The sequence below is a fragment of the Vollenhovia emeryi genome, unplaced genomic scaffold, assembly GCF_000949405.1.
Source record: "Vollenhovia emeryi isolate VEMERY1.0 unplaced genomic scaffold, V.emery_V1.0 DF939213.1, whole genome shotgun sequence".
Classification (NCBI taxonomy): Eukaryota; Metazoa; Arthropoda; class Insecta; order Hymenoptera; family Formicidae; genus Vollenhovia; species Vollenhovia emeryi.
In genome coordinates this window covers 653255-670043 of record NW_011967153.1, presented here as the reverse complement: position 1 = coordinate 670043, position 16789 = coordinate 653255, and the positions used below count along the sequence as shown (strand labels likewise).

The 16789-nt window shown below is 37.1% G+C and overlaps 5 protein-coding genes across 10 annotated transcripts in view; 2 read left to right on the top strand and 3 right to left on the bottom strand.

Annotated features, from left to right (window-relative positions):
• Nucleotides 1-1914, top strand: part of LOC105561054 (transcription termination factor 2) — an 8913-nt gene extending 6999 nt beyond the window's left edge. For both annotated transcript variants that reach the window (XM_012010706.1, XM_012010705.1), the window contains exons 9-12: nt 328-665; nt 736-906; nt 994-1193; nt 1275-1914. In XM_012010706.1, the coding sequence (XP_011866096.1) occupies nt 328-665; nt 736-906; nt 994-1193; nt 1275-1422 (857 nt within the window). In that variant the 3' untranslated portion in view covers nt 1423-1914. The remainder of the gene's footprint in view (nt 1-327; nt 666-735; nt 907-993; nt 1194-1274) is intronic.
• A 1048-nt stretch (nt 1915-2962) lies between these two features.
• LOC105561051 lies at nt 2963-6951 on the bottom strand. 3 transcript variants are annotated; one of them, XM_012010698.1, is made up of 9 exons: nt 6867-6951; nt 6651-6721; nt 5914-6041; nt 5591-5693; nt 5427-5479; nt 5027-5352; nt 4667-4947; nt 3589-3708; nt 2963-3464 (listed from the first exon to the last, which is right to left on the bottom strand). In XM_012010698.1, exons 1-9 carry the CDS (start codon nt 6930-6932, stop codon nt 3065-3067), a joined length of 1548 nt encoding a protein of 515 aa, XP_011866088.1. In that variant the 5' UTR covers nt 6933-6951; the 3' UTR covers nt 2963-3064. The 3 variants fall into 3 exon arrangements, with proteins under 3 accessions (XP_011866088.1, XP_011866089.1, XP_011866090.1); XM_012010699.1 differs by having other exon boundaries at nt 5914-6654; nt 6867-6947; XM_012010700.1 differs by lacking the exon at nt 6867-6951 and having other exon boundaries at nt 6531-6717.
• A 105-nt stretch (nt 6952-7056) lies between these two features.
• LOC105561052 (high choriolytic enzyme 1-like) lies at nt 7057-10910 on the top strand. Of its 2 annotated transcripts, XM_012010702.1 has the most exons (6): nt 7057-7139; nt 8983-9186; nt 9318-9467; nt 9614-9940; nt 10007-10143; nt 10317-10910. In XM_012010702.1, exons 2-6 carry the CDS (start codon nt 8997-8999, stop codon nt 10728-10730), a joined length of 1218 nt encoding a protein of 405 aa, XP_011866092.1. In that variant the 5' UTR covers nt 7057-7139; nt 8983-8996; the 3' UTR covers nt 10731-10910. The 2 variants fall into 2 exon arrangements, with proteins under 2 accessions (XP_011866092.1, XP_011866091.1); XM_012010701.1 differs by lacking the exon at nt 7057-7139 and having other exon boundaries at nt 8779-9186.
• Nucleotides 10765-13373, bottom strand: LOC105561053 (U11/U12 small nuclear ribonucleoprotein 48 kDa protein-like). 2 transcript variants are annotated; one of them, XM_012010704.1, is made up of 6 exons: nt 13084-13373; nt 12919-13014; nt 12477-12645; nt 12334-12396; nt 11829-11973; nt 10765-11593 (listed from the first exon to the last, which is right to left on the bottom strand). In XM_012010704.1, exons 2-6 carry the CDS (start codon nt 12937-12939, stop codon nt 10951-10953), a joined length of 1041 nt encoding a protein of 346 aa, XP_011866094.1. In that variant the 5' UTR covers nt 12940-13014; nt 13084-13373; the 3' UTR covers nt 10765-10950. The 2 variants fall into 2 exon arrangements, with proteins under 2 accessions (XP_011866094.1, XP_011866093.1); XM_012010703.1 differs by having other exon boundaries at nt 12919-13373.
• Nucleotides 13374-14855: 1482 nt separating this feature from the next.
• The window catches only part of LOC105561050, a 46673-nt gene continuing 44739 nt past the window's right edge, over nt 14856-16789 (bottom strand). The window contains exon 2 of the mRNA XM_012010696.1: nt 14856-15171. Coding sequence (XP_011866086.1) covers nt 14963-15171 — 209 coding nt within the window. The 3' untranslated portion in view covers nt 14856-14962. The remainder of the gene's footprint in view (nt 15172-16789) is intronic.

Sequence of the window (16789 nt, the reverse complement as noted above, 5' to 3'; positions counted from 1 at the left end):
TATATGTACTCATCAAAGTCACACTGTCAAACATACAACTTTTCTCTCATTGGTCTGTCCAGAACAATGTTGCAGAAGGGATCGACGCAAAACGAAACAAATGACGGAGTGGACCTACTAGTTCAACTATGATTTCACCAAACGTCGCTTAACGTTAATCTTAGTTCAATTCATGTTTGTCTCTTTCTAGAGTAACAGTTGAAAAGAGACAAAGGACGAATTAAGCTAAACTTAAAGTGTTAGTGAAATTGGGCCCATGTCTTGCGCGATTACCTAATCGCCAAAATATAGCAGTATGTGTTGTAACGCGTGTTTTCTTTTTCCAAGACAAGAACAATCAGTTCACGAAAGCACAGAGCAAATTGCTGGCCTCGCACGCCGATGTCAAGACACATGAGATTTTGGTACTTCTTCTACGACTACGACAGGTATGTTGCCATCCAGCGTTAATCCATTCGATGCTGGATCAGGAAGACGTGAAGGAAAGTGGTATAATGGATACGGAAAACGTGGATGCTGGTTTCTTATCCCGTGTGAATAACATGTCGCTCCATGACATCGATAATGTGGAGGAGGAGGAAGATGTCGGTGTTGATCAGAGAATAGTTGAGAATCTACTCACCGCTGAGAATCCGGTGTTTAATGATGATCGCATTGGTTCTAAGGCAAGTGATAATTGTATAATCTGAAAGATTTCACCATTTAATGAGATTAATTGTATAATATATAATTTAGATGAAGGTAGTGCTTGATTTGGTTAAAGAAATTTTACAAAAAGGCGACGATAAACTCATCATTGTTTCCCAGTGGGCAACATTGCTGGAAGTTGTAGCATCACGCTTGTCCACAATAAAGGGTGCTACATTTAGCATGTTCACAGGAAAAGTCGCCATCAAAAATCGACAAGTATGAATTATGTAGATCAATACTACATATACTTTTATTGCAGTTTATTCTGTTACAAAAAGAAATAATTACGGGGTTTTCTTGTAGGAAATAATGGATTCTTTTAACAGTCGTAATTCTGGTCCGAGAATCCTGTTACTCTCGCTTACCGCTGGTGGTGTGGGATTAAACTTGGTAGGCGGCAATCATTTATTGTTATTCGACATTCATTGGAATCCACAGTTAGAGTCGCAGGCGCAGGACAGGATTTATCGTTTTGGTCAAAAGAAGGATGTCTACATCTACAAGTTAGTAACATCATTGTTGATTTCCGCATGCGTAAGCCCCGTGCAAAAGTTTATATTAACATTTTTGCGTTTCCATTTCAGATTTATTTGTGCTAATACAATAGAAGAACGTATTAAAGCGTTGCAAGAAAAAAAACTTGAGATAGCGCAAAATGTACTGAGCGGCGATAAAAGCAACACAGCCTCGAAGCTTACGTTCAACGATCTCAAATCGCTATTCGGTTTTTAATAAATTTAACTTTGTTATAAGTAGAATTAAACGGTATGCTGATAAAATTTGTTTTATTTAGTCATAATTGAATTATAGAATTTATTTTATTTAAGATGATTGATCGAATCTTGAGATGACCGAAACGTTTAATATATAATATGTAAACACGATTTGTTTCTTTAAATTGACGACACTTCGTCCGATCACCTTAGATCCTGTGACGGCTCATATTGCCTTAATTATATTTATTTATTTTATTATTTTATTTAAGTATTTTTCAAATAAGTTTTTATAATGATTTTTAATATGTATTTTACTAAATGGAACATATTGTATCACTATCGTAAATCCTCTATGGACCGTGTGTTTTCTTTTTATTACCATATAATTTTGTGTATGCATTATTTTAACATATGCTTTGACTGTTTTAACTATGGATATGTACCAAGTAAACACTAACAAATAAATAACAAATATAATATTAATTAATATTATAAATTTCTTATTTGTAATTATTATGTGTACAACATGTATTATATTATATTTATTTGTTGAGAGAAATTTTATAATATTGATGTTAATTGTTATTTATTAATTGTTAGTGTTTACAGGCTATTGTTATGTTGTATATGTATTATATATATATATGCTTTTATTTTGTAAATGCGCTCATGTCAAGGCATATCGACACGATATTTTGAAATTAATGCAAAATAGAATAAATTACGCAAGCATTTATTAAAAAATTTAAGACAGACGTTTTATCGAGGACAAGTGTAATACTGTGACATCCAGTAGCTTTGCTATTCTATTGCATTGCATGATGTTCACTCGGGCGAAGCAATCGGTATTCTTGTTTTCCATATTCATTATGTTGCTTTGCTTCATGTCTTTCATTGGTCCAGCATTGCATGGACCAATACTTGATGACAATATTTTGTAAAATTTTTTTAACCATATGAAACAGTAAATCAGTCGATGTTGCATTAATCACATTAAATGGCGAAATCTTGCAATCGGACCATAGAGGAATAATATTTTTTTTTAGCTTAAAGAATATAAAATGTTATTTTGAATGGCTGTTTATATATAAGTGAAAGAATTAATAAATTAAAATAGAATATAATTTCTATGTTTATTACATGACCTCGAGTATTCTTCTATTCTTCGAATGGATGTCTGACGGTTTGACGCCTTCAAATATGTGATTTGTATGAAACAAAATGAAGACACATGTGATAGATATCAATATTAATTAATACGAATATTGGATCAATACAGGATCTGCGTTTGATAATGCCAATTTCCTACCAGATTTCAGAAGATAGCAGAAGATTCTATCAGTAAAATACAAGTTTAATACGAATATGTAAGTTGTGTCAATTTGCACATTGCGAATAGTTTACTTACTGGATATAATATTGACATTTGTAAACGTTATTTTTGGTATAATTATTAATAATATAGTCTAATTTAATTAAAGGATATGTCGGAATATTATTATATAAGATATGATATTTTTAGTTAAAAAACATTCGTAAATGATGAAATTATTTATTACAAAGTCATAACATCCAAATAAATACATGAATGCGTTCATTTACTTGTATATGTCATATAGATAAATATTATAAAGCATGCAGTACGTTATTAAAATTATTTAAAAGGGAGTAATAATATAATTTTTAGAAGTACAAATTGTGTTCACATAGTTGTGTGCATCCTTTGGTTCATAACAGCACTCCTTAAAATGCTGACAAAATTCTTTACTTAAAAACAAATTTACAACGCCTGGTGGTACCTCGGCTGTTGAAAACATGTTGAAATATGATGGCAAAGTACACGAATTTTTATTACATATCACAATGACACAATTGCCAACAATTAAAGCCAATGTCAGATGACAAAACGCTTTAACTTCATCTGAATAAAGAATAGGAACAATGCCTTTTGGCATATTAAAGGCGATTAACTCTAATCTGCCATCTTGACATAGTAATTGGCTTTCAATATTTGATAATTTTATCCAATCTAACATTGTATTCGCCAATTGAAATTTCCTGAAAAGGGAAATAAAAGAGGAAATGCATTTGTTAAAAGTATTACTAATTGTAAAAGTATCTACAAAACATACAAAACATACAAAATAAAAACTTTAACATTTTATAATAAATTAATATATACCCATTGCATTGTAATATAGACGCAAGATTCTCCAATTTTTTTTTTCTAGAAACAATAGGCAAACTATTCCAAGTTTCGAATGCTGCCTCGGCTGATTTTACGCATTCCATCAAATCTTGCCTATAACAAATTATTTAAATATTAACTTAATATGTGAGTTATAAAATGTAACTATATTTTCGTACATTTATTCTTCAGGCATTGGTCGATATACATAGTCTATTATCATGGGTTATTATATATAAGATAAGTTAAAAATTATTGTGTTTAAAATTTGAATGAAAAATTGAGAGTACAATAGAAAAACTTTAGCTATACTTATACTTTTCATAGAAATCAAAATTTTCAATTTACGTTTTAAGCGTTTTAAAATTTATCTCCTTAAATTTTTCATGATTTTACTACAACTTTCAAATAAACAATTATTTTATTAATGTCTTTGTTAGTAAAAAAACTATTACAAAAGTTTCAGACTTAAAAAATAACGATTCGTTCATATTCATTCACACTTCACATCCATGCCATAACTATATCTGTCACAATTTACATCCATGTAACAACTATATCTGTCACTAATCAGTTCGATCCGACATCTCGACAAACACATTCGACATTTTTACTCGTGTCACGAGATTGACTTTGCACTCAACCAAAGAGTGCAATCATTTTTTGACCAATATCTTATTAACATAGCGACATTGACCAAACGAGCGATATGTGATTAATGGAAATTGCGTGAAAAGAATACTTGAAAAGGGTCCAAATCCCGGATCGAAACGTCGTTAGTTTTTTTAAATAAAAACATTGGCTAATGTAGGTTGTTTCAATAAACTATCATTGTATGAGAGTTTTTTGAAATTTTACCATACATTTTACTAGTAAAATTTTAAAAACCCTCATAAAATTCCTCGAAATATCGTGTTGTTCCACGAGTACATGATTTTTAGGATAAATTTTAAGAGAAAATTCTCTCCGTGCAGTTACTTTTAAAAAGCAATTTTTCTATCCCTCGAGTTTTGTTAGGTGACTTAAAAATTGTTACAGAGTTAAGAAGGGCAGAAAAGATGTATTCATATACTTTATTCCGTCTGCATATGCTTTGCCATTATGTATCCAATATGTATCCATCGCAGGCTTTTGCCATGTGTCATTATAAAAAAGATTGTAGACTGAACCTGCATATTTGTTTAGATTTATTTTGTCTTTAGTTTTCCCAAGGCAAGTGTTCTCATATAAATCACAGAACTTAACATATCCCCATATGTCGTCATTTTCGGCAATAGTACTACCCATCCATTTGTCAAAAAACATCATATTCGAGGGAAACTCGAAATATGCATTTATGAATGTAATATCGGTCTGTTCTCAAAATAGAAATTTGTTTTAATACCAGACAATATCGCAATTGTATTACGTTCATTTAGATTGTATTACGTACGTGTAACTTCGTTGCTAATACTTTCGCAAATACAACATCTTGCGACCATATAGACACCATATGTAGTTTTTCAGAACATACGGGACCCATCTTTCTTCTTGCGAATTCTTCGTATAATTCTTTCTCCGTATGAAATATAGAAATGGGCAATTTCGAGCATGCAATATTTTTTAAATACTTTTCTATGAGCCATAAAAATTTCTGTCTTATTGATTCTCGGATGAAAATCTTATTTATATTTAACAAAAGACAAGGCGTAATCCTTAAGTAGCTAATAACTGCATATAAGTCTGAATCTTCAAACAAAATCATTTTGGAGACGTAATCTGAGTAAAGATTAAAATTTGTTACTACAAAATTTTTTATTATGAAATTATGAAGTTTCTAAATTTGAATATACCTGTAACTAAGTGTCCATATTTTGAGTATACATATTCCAGCCTAGAACCAGCGCTAAAAATGTAAAAACATTTACAAAATCGATAATATCAATGTTAAAATAAGAAAAAGTATTAATTAAAATAAATAATTTAAGAATATAACTTAATTTTAGTTGATAATTACATGAGAGCATTTCTCAAGAAAAATGTAATCTCATAGTTTTCACCACATAAAATAGACATTATATTTATTATAGTTATAACTTCACTTTCAGTGCATGAATCACCTAGGAAAGAGAGAGAAGAAAAGATTTTTCATTAAACAATCTAAAGGTCTGTGTCCACAAGGCTTGGTTAATACGCATATTATTCTGTGCATTATTTTTATCACTACTTTATCATTATTTTTTTTATATAAAAATCAAAGAACAAATAAACAATATTGCCGATATATCGTTATAATTGTATTAGAGAATATTATTATATGTACAGGTATATCAAACTCACTGTCAAACGTCAATTGCACACCGATGTTATTCAAGTTATTGAGAAGAGTAATAACTTGATCTACATGATCACAAGCACACTTGAAAAGAATGCAATTCTTTTCTATTATTGACACCGTCTGCAAGAATCTATAAATGTAAAAAGAAAATAAAACAACACAGAGATAGATCCAGCTGTTGCATTTTTCTTTCTATAAATACTCTCAAGCAAGTATGGAACTAGAACTGTGCTGGGAATGAATTCAATGTTTAAGTGGTTTAAGTAGAGCTAGCACAATTTTGACATATTGCAGTTAAGTGCACAATTAAAGAGATGAGAACACATCGAATGGGCATACTATTAACAAAGAATTAGCATATAATGTTTTCAATTTCCTAACACAAATGTTAACATGTTACATCTGTTATCTACTCAAGCACCTAATGCTAGCAATGTTTGAATCATGCAAACGTTTTATTTCCGACAACTGCTAACAAACAATAGCTCAATGGTCTCCCTTACAGAAATGTGACGACTGGGAACGAAGAAGGTATTGAACAATTACTAGAGTTCAGTAATTGAATTATTAGAAATTACTGATGTATCTGCAGTAATTTAATAGTAATTATTTCGCTTACATTTCTATAAGGGCTTAGATGCGTAACAAGTTGCTGACATTTTTGTTAGCAATATGAAAGCAATTTATCTTCCCACTGGCTGTCTGGATCTCAACTTATGAGAATTAAATGCTCATTTACCTATCTGAAAAATTATCAACGTCCTTAAATTTCAATTTGCTATGTAAAGCAAATATCTCCTGGAGCGCAAACTGACAACATACGTAAAAAAATAGTACAAAGCATTTTATTAGCAACATAGATTAAGCTCTTTTTCTTAATTATTATACTTGATTCACAATTTTTCAATATATTCATATGTGTATATATGTATATATTAATCATATTTATACTCACTTCCTTATAGTTCACGTATTCTAAGCATTTATAACACTGTTTTATATTCTTAATTTGCTCACACATTCTGATTATCAGTTACTTTCCAGGAATATTAAAAATGAAAAACGCGTATGCGTGCGCTATCTTTGCGATAATATCAGACGAACAGGCACGCTTGGATCTGCTGAGAGAAGACACTACAATTGCAGTAACAATCTGGTCATCGCACAAGACGCACCGTACATAACTTTTCGTGCTAGGCTGCTAATAACGTTGTGAAGATCAAGAAAGGTAAATGTCACGCAATCGAAACAGTGTTTAACGAGTGTTTACATATTACAAAGACGTTCTTTTACTTTAACTTTAAACGCTCTACCATAGGCGTGCCGGAGGCGCTGTTGGTGCCACGGCATCACCGATTACCATCACCGAAAATAGGTTTTCACTTTTTCCAAAGAAATAAAAGTAAAAAATTATTTTTATGCACCCAGCGAAGCCACGGCTGATAGCGTTTTTCATTGGGCAGAACTGAGTGCGCACTAGAAACTCGTGGAACCCTGCCGGAAATAATTCTACAAAATTCTACAAAAAATTAAATATAACTGCCAGAATCTAAGAAATTCTACGCTAATTTAAAGTGTTATAAAAATCAACATAAAAATGCTAGAATTGGAATACTTTTGTTAATTTTTGTAATTTTCTACAAGTAAGCAGATGTTTTAATTCTTTAAGATTTCGTTGTTTCTCAAATTTTTTAAACTAGTAAAGTTTTGTACTAATTTTTACAAAATTGTACATTTTTATGAAATACTACTTGCAATAATTTCTTGATTTGAGAACATTATAATTTGTGATACTATTTTATAGATATTTTTACAAAGAAATAAATGTTTCAACGGAGATATAAAAATTTCTACAAATTTCTATTTCAAGTCAATTTTTTGTAGTTATTTATAGAATTTTTTTCTGTTAGGGAATACGGGACGGTGCTGCCCGAGTGTACCGCTATAATAGTGCAAGTTGCGGGTATGTGAAGTTGGCCCCCCCCCCCCCTCAAGTCACGATATCGTAGTTCTGTTTAGAGTTCTGAGGTCTCTAGAAACATACAAGGAGTTCCTGATACTTTTTGAAAAGAGTTCCGTCGATTCTGATAGCGAAAACAACTTTTGAAAAAAGGGGGGGGCAACTTCACAATTTTTGACATATCGAGATAAAATAGTTCCGAACGAAGTTCTGACATCCTTTTAAACAGTTACGGAGTTCCTGATACTTTTTAGAAAGAGTTCTGCGATTGTTTATTGAAAAAAATTGTTAAAAACATATCGATTTTTTAAAATTACGAGTTCTAATCGCAAACGGCAGAGTTCTGAAGAGCCCTCGAAGAAACGAGCAAAATGGTGCGAACCGCATTGCTGTAGCCCCATTAGTTTCCGAGATATCCATTTTTTTGTAATTAACGTGCTTTTATAACACATTTCTAAAATCGATAGTTCTGGCCGAAAACGGCAGAGTTCTGAAGAGGCGTGTGTTAAAAATTTAATTAAAAAATCATTAAAAATGTTTTCATTAAAAAGTAAGTCTTAGTTAAATTCAGTAATTATCAGAATTTCTAATATTTCATAATTTTTTTATTAGTTTCAACAGTATACCTTAACTTTCCTTATATTTCACACTTTCACAGTATTACTTTAAATTTTAGAAAGCAATTACAAAATTGAATTTTACAGGGAATCTATGATTTATTTGGAGATACATTCGGTAATTTCTCAATAACTTTTCATCGATTTCATAACATTTTCAGCAAAGTATTGTCACCATGAATGCAAAAGGAACGTCTTCTTCGAGCATAATATGAAATTCGAATTTAACTCAACACGGGATACAAAATATTCGTAGCAATAAGAGCTGCACGATATGATTCGATTAAAATTTCACTGGCGATTGCTATGATTCTAATAATCCATCTTCTAACAACGGTCCCTGAATTTAATTTACTCACGATGATATATCGAGTTACTCACTATTGGACCACCGGCGAAAAGTATTATAACGTATCAACTGTGATATACGCCGGATTAGTTATAATGCAATTGTACGTTCACGCTGGTGATTAAACGTCAGTCTATGCTCGCAGTTCACCCGAGAAAGATGCAGGGAGCTCAATATCTTCGTGGCTTGTTTCCTTTGACATTGGCGCTTTTATCAAGCAGCTGGTTTGTCACGAGCATTAATTCGTATCCGACGCAACTTATCGATTCCTGGACAAGACCGCCACCAATAACACTCAAATTGATGAAAACAAGACGGATCACTTCCAGGGCGAAAATTAGATACAGACGTGAGTGAAGAAATAAAGTTTCCCCCGTTTTCGTGCCTGTGCAAAAATGCTCAGAAAGTGTCTCGAAGATATCTAAATGAAAACGACTAAAAGTACCTCCTTGATATTTAAAAAATATTATGTATTCACAGTTGATTCATGGTCGCAGTACGATAATCCAGAAGAAGGTGTACAACGAGAAGGCGACATATTCCAGCCGACATCGAGAAAAACCACGACGCTGAATAAGACTTTACTGTGGCCCAATGGTGTCGTCAATTACTACGTCCATTCGTCCATAGGTAAGCCGTTTCTGCAATTATAAATCGAAACAGTGAGTCGTATACATTCGAAGATAAGCTCGCAAAAATAATGAAACGTTTACGTACACATTCCGCTCGAGATTAAATATGTTTAAGAATTTTCAAGGCTTTATTATCCGCTCCAGCTAATGAGCCGATGAAGTTCGCCGTGCTGGAGGATGCGCTGCGTATCATAATGTCGAAGACGTGCGTTAAATTCGTGCGTCTTCACGAATACGCAAAGCTCCCGGCGAACAATTGGGTCAACGTCACGGGCCACCGGAAGGGCTGCTTCTCCGATTTAGGACGCAACGTGTACGAGCCTACCACTTTAAACCTAGACGTGAACGGGTGCTTCCGCGTAATCGGACACGCGATACACGAGATGTTGCACACCCTGGGTGTATATCACGAGCACATGAGGCCGGACCGAGACAAACACATTACTATAATATGGGAAAACATCAGAAAGGGTAATCGATGCGACCATGTGCGCTAATGACCGAACCGAAGGGAGAACTAACGAGAGATTCTTACAGAGGATGTATTCAACTTTCACATATTAAACAAGAGTATTGTGACCGATTATGGATTACCGTATGACTACAACAGCATAATGCACTATTCTATGACGGCGTTTTCGACTAACAGGTCGCATCCTACAATAGTACCTACGGTAATATCCAATTTTGGATATATGTATATTGTATAATACCAAAGATATATATATATATATACTTTGAGGACTAAATGTAACTTTGCGATACTTGTCATACTTGATTTAATCTCAGTATTGAAAAATATATATAGTTCATTGATTAAATCAATAATAAAATTCTGCCTTTACAGTCGTCTTCCGTGGAGATTGGCCAGAGAAGCCATTTGTCACATTACGATATACAAAAATTGCTAATTGCTTATAACTGCAATGCCGGTATTAAGAAATTGAGACATAACAAGAAGAAACTCAACTTGAAGAAGCTCCAGAAACTTTCTAATCATGGAAAATCACTGCAACCACAATCACTGGATAAAACAATTAATGAAACAGAAGTGAAGTCACAAATGCCGACAATCATTACACATAGTTCAATATTAAACAAAATAGATGATAAAAATGCTGATCTAGCAAAGGCAATGGATAGATTTAATCAAGTGGCTTTTCTCAGATCTACGTATCCTAGTGAGCCTAATTATTATCCTGTACCCCTGAATCCAATGTACTTGTATATAAATCTTCACTTTTATTTGCGTAAGAAATGAAAAAAAATATATATATGCAAAACAAGCAGAAATTTTAAACAAGATTAAAAATAAATTTAATTGATGCTAATGACGAATATATACATATATATACAACACTTCACAAAGTAAATTTACAAAACGCTTGAATTGTATTATCATTAATTATGACTATTAATTTTACAAGAAACTTTAAACAGATTCCGTTTGTCTCTATTGTTTCCTTATAATTAGTTTGCAGTTAGTCTTTACTTCTGTCTTTTCGTTTATAATCACTATGCTTTGAATGTCTCTCTGATGATTTATCGCGATCTCGAGATTTATGTTTCTTTTCGTGGTATTTATCTTTGCGTTTGTCTCTGCTTCGATGTTTGTCCTTTTTATGCGACTTCTGCTCACTCGAATGCGACGACTTTCTATGTTCGCGTTTACGCTTCCTATCCGTCTTATCTGAATTTCTTTCCTGTTTCCTGTCTCGGTCACTTGATCGACGATGACTCCGTTCTTCTGAGTGGTCTCCTCTTTGATCTTTTTTCTTATGGCGATGACCATTTCTCTCTCCAGAATTATAGCCGTCAGAGTTTCGGGAAGGAGTATGAAATATTTTATATAAATGTTCGTTTCTATCTTGCATTTTTTCACAATAACTTGCATCATCCGCTTTAGTATCCCGAACGTCTGTCGTACATGCAGAATTACTTTCTCCGGAGATATACTCTACATACATCTCCATTTGTTGACCGATCACCTCTCTAAGAATTTCAGTGTGAGACTTTTTATTCGTATGAACGCCCCTGTGCTTCGCTCTACGCCTCTTCAAGTTGCGCTCTTGTATCAACAACTCCAGAAAAGACAATTTTTTATCTTCCTTCTGCTGTGGCTCCCTACAAACGTAGATTTGACAATATTTAAAAATTAAAACCAATAACGCACAAGGTATGTAACGCAGGCGTGCACGTTGAATATCGGCTGATCCCCTTCGCAACGTTGTATCTCGATTTTTACGTAATTTCTGGCTTCTTGTGCTTAAACGCGCTCATTCTGTTCCACAAAGGCGTTTAAGTATTTAGAAAGAGATCAGTCGATATACTTATAAATCTCGCAGTCCATTGAACTCACAGATTATTCATGCTTGCAATATCCTCTCCAATGTCAGGCTTTGCGGTATTAGCGATGACGTAGTCGTACAGCGCTTTCCTCTCGTCGCTAGTGAAATCTATGACAACCCTATCAGATGTATGCGGTACTAACCGCTCACCCATACCTATTATCAGTGTTAAGAATTCAATTTGTCACAGTTATAACAGAGTCATAAATATAATTATACAAAAATTGAAGCGTGATAAAAGTTTTCTCTCAATTTCAAGGTGACAATTGTACAATTCTTTCTAACTGCATTACTAGGTAGGAAAATTACACTTGTCACATCGCAGATATTATAATGTGCCCGTTTCGGGTACATTATAGCGTATTTATATAAGACTATGAAATACTGAATAAAGGATATGTAAAAGGATATATTGATTCTGCGCCGAGTATAACATTCGCAACTCGCTGGAAAAAATTCTATCGTCATTTAACAGGCACAAGGGAGAACGTACATAGTCGCTACGTTTCTACTAACCGATTTGCATCGCTGGATTTTGCTCCTTGGCCTCCCTGAGAACTCGCTCTTGCAGCTGCTTGTCTGTAACAGATATTTCACAGGGACATTTCAGGGACTATTTTGAGAATACTTAAAGCGCCGGTGCTAGACGGATCCCTTACCGAATTTTATACAGAACGGTGAGTCCGCCGGCAATGTTGGCTCCGACAAGGGAACGTCCAGCCTTCCGTAACCCTCGGTTTTCCACTGACAAGCGACGAGATGGTCATTGAGAGAGGACTCCGTTAACCGGTGAGACGGATCGTACGGGCACACCAAGTACTCCTTTTCCTGCGCACAAACGCCAGTTACCATTGAAATTAACACAGCCAAGAACAAGTTAAGAAGAAAAGCTGAACGGAACGAGAGCACGTCAGCCGGGTGGATGAGGAGAGAATGGTCGGAATAGCGGGAGATAAATCGCCATTGGGAAGAAGAAGTATGGGAAGACCGTGGAAAAGGTGGAGCGACAATTTCACCGTGGATCAAGGGCAGGCGTAGAGGACAAAGAAGGAACAGGCCAGGCCTAAAGAGGAAAAAGAAGAAATCCCGATTACAGCTTACCACGTTCGTCACGCTTTCCATCGTCCAGCCTAAGGTCTCGACCACGCTGGCGATATCCTTGTTAACTGCGTCGGCGAAGCTCTTCAACTCCTCCAGCTGCTGCGAGCGAGACTCACTTGTGCCCTTCAACATGTTCATTTCAATACTGTTTTTTAATTTACGCACCAATCGAGTTCGCCCAATTCGCCGTGCAGTGCATCTCGTGGTTCACGTCCGGACTCGACGGCTAAGAAATTGAGGATACATTTTTTTTCTTCCCTTTCTATTTTGTTTACGGTGCTTTCAATTCGAAGAGCAACGTGGCGCATTTGTAATCTAGACTCTTCGCTCTGGGTCGCAAACCGAGGGGACACGGCGTTTCTTGGGACGCTCCGAGACCGAAGCCGCCGCGAGGGAGTAAACACGTTTGCGTCGAGGTTGGAGTACGTCCACTCGTGCGCAGGCGCGAGCCGCGAGCGAGCGCGCTCGCGTCGGTCGTCGTAAAGTCACTAGATATATATCTAGTAACTTTAGGTCGTCGTGCAGCTAGAGACACCCGTCGGCGATTGCACGAAGTGTACAACAGTGTAACGGCAGAGCGGACTTGGTCGTTCGGCGATTGAGGATCGATATTCACTTGTTAATAGTCCGACACCGCCGAGACCCTCGCGTGATCGCGAGTCGCACACGCGCGATTAAAACGCCAGAGTTTCCCGTGGACAGGTATTCGCGTGCCTTCGTTGGGGTAAACGCGCTGCGCCGACCGAAGTTCGAGGGTATACGCGTCCCCGCTTCCCTCGACGCGAATCTTCGACGACGATCTGTTGCGTTTCCGCGCACGAATCTTCGCACAGAACGTCGCTAGGGGCTAGACCAACCGTCAGGAGGGAAAACGTGAGAAGCGCGTCCAATTCTTATCCCGATCGAGAGAATTTGATCAGCTCGCGTCTTGTGCCTCAATTTCCGCGATTTTGCGCGCCAAAAGCCGGCCGCCATGACAGTCTTGGCGGTGCAACGGCTCGGGATCGCGGGGACTTGCGGAGAGCGTCGAGTGAGACGCGATCGCCAGGAGGGAAACGTGAGAAACGCGTCCAACTCTTATCCCGATCGAGAGAATTTGAACAGCTCGCGTCTTGTGCCTCAATTTCCGGGATTTTGCGCGCCAAAAGCCGGCCGCCATGCCCAGTGAGAAATGATTCGTCGATCGACGCCGAAACGACGTCGAATCGACATCGACACCGGCGAATTGACGTCGAAACGACGTCGTTTCGACGTAGATCGACGAATCATTTCTCACTGGGTGACAGTCTTGGCGGTGCAACGGCTCGGGATTGCGGAGAACGTCGAGCGAGACGCGGCCGATCGCCAGGAGGGAAACGTGAGAGGCGCGTTCAACTCTTATCCCGATCGAATGTGAGCTCGCGGTGTCTCCTGGTATCGCGATATTACGCGTCAAAATCCGGCCGCCATGGCAGTCTTGGCGGTGCAACGGCTCGGGATTGCGGAGAACGTCGAGCGAGACGCGGCCGATCGCCAGGAGGGAAACGTGAGAGGCGCGTTCAACTCTTATCCCGATCGAATTTGAGCTCGCGGTGTCCCGTGGTATCGCGATTTTACGCGTCAAAATCCGGCCGCCACGGCAGTCTTTGGCGGCCTTGGCGGTGCAACGGCTCGGGAGCACGGAAATGGAATCGTTCCGCTGTTGATCGTGGATTTTGTTCGCCGAGGACGCGCCGCGAGCGCGTTTCTCCATCGGTCGAAGCGACCAGTGTTATCGGAACGCGTCGGTTGACTCGCGATCGACGGTGTCATCGCGTCAATCGCGACACTCCGCTCCGCGGATTCCGCCTGCGGCGAAGGATTCGCCCGCGTGTCTCTCCGAAGGGCCCGAAGCGCGCCTGGCGTGACTTCTTCGTAGCTATTTGCCTATTGTACAAGGTAATTTTACTCTTACAAGGTTTTACATAAATCTACCTAGACAAATCTACCTAGACCCAACATTGCCCACTATTACAGTTGTAATTTCACGGTGAAATTCTTTTACAGATTACAATATAAAACTCATTCATCGCTCGAGAGTCATATCGACATTTTGGCGACGTCGTCTTCGGTGCCATCGCGACTCCTCGTTTCGCCAGGGGTTCACGCCGGATGAAAAATCTGCCGTCGAGCGCGGGATATCGGTGGGCCAGCGTCCAAGCGTACGGTGAGTAACGTCAGTAGTACGAACACGCGGTGGTTCCGTCGCGTGGGCCTTGTGCGATTGCAGCACCACTGGAATGCGGAATATAATAGCGTCAGTGGTGCGAGCGTGCGACAGTTCCGTCAAGGTGAACTCCGCGCGATCGTAGTATCACGATTTTGTATATATTATCGCGCTAATAATGCGAACAATTCCATGTAAATAAACACCGTGCGACTGTAGTATTGTTTGGTAGATTTTGTACAAAGTAATTGTACGCGTCAATTAGTTCAAGTTACACAAGTATTCATACGTCCCTTACAGAAATGTAGCACTGCAAGCGAAAGAGCACGGAAATAATTACTCGAAGCTCAGCAATTGAATTGTAGCGAATTCGGCAGCTTGCATTAGGGCGCACTGAGTGCACACCAACACGGAAAAAACAATGTAGCCGCTGTAGCTTAAACTTGGCAAAATAGGGACAGCTAATATTTTAGTTGTGATAGCTCAATATTTTGCTACTGTGCCTATTGTATTAGGTGCGACAGCAAACGGTTTGCTGTCGTAGCAAAATATTGAGCTATCACAACTAAAAATATTAGCTGTCCCTATTTTGCTAAGTTTTAGCTACAGCAGCTACATTGTTCTTTCCGCGAAGGCTTGTTCAGAGTGTCTATTATTATATTTATGGTCATCTCAACTATTAAAACTATTAGCCAAAAAAAAGATCCGTACGAATGCTATGTAGATCATTTTACTGGCTAAGAAGTATTTGAGAAAGTATTTAAGACGATCCTTAAATATAACAATTGACTGTAAACAAGCCTCAGTGCGCACTAGTGCAAGATGCCGAATTCGCTATTAGAAATTACCGACGTGCAATGATGAGGTTTGTTTTCTGTTCCTGCACTGGTGAACTAGTGCAGTAAGCTAGAGTGAGAAAAGAATATACTTGTCTTACTCTAATTTATTGCACTAGTTCACCAGTGCAGGAACGGAAAACAAACCTAACGACAGAATGGTCGCGACACTTTTGTTCTTTTAATGAGTTTTTTTAATGAGTAAAATATTCCTCGAAGAAGAAGATTTTGAAACGTAACTCAATCTCTAAATGCATGTTCCTAAACTTATTGAAAATAAATCGCAACTATTCTGTCCAATACTGTACAGTAATTTTCTAGTAATTGTTTCAGTGTTTCTTTTTGTTTCCAGTATTACGTTTCTGCAAGGGACCTCGAGTATGAGCAGATTTACGTAATAATTGATAGTATCTATGCACGTAGTAATCGGTACTTTTTGCACATGTAGTGATTAGCAATGATTATTACCACTTCTCGATTAGGTTGTTGTGCTATCTCTCCTCTACAGGTTAGAAACTCAAAATACGCGTTGTAGTTAATGCTGTGATTTGTAAATCATGCGCACGAGTCAATTGAAATGAAGTGTTTTACATATTTATTAATAAACGGTGGTCGTTATTTTTTTCACGATCACCGCTTGTAGCTGTTCGATTAAATTAAGAAGTAAAATCGGAAGTTAAAGTAGTCGATTTCTATGTTCAGATTGTACACGATTCTTTAGAAATGCAATAAGAAACGCTTTCGAGATAGAACGTAGCAATTGGCTGCATTTAATACTGGCCTAGTTTACATCGTCAAAACGTTAGTACGCGTACTAAGTTTAGTGCGCACCAATGCTTTAATACGTGTT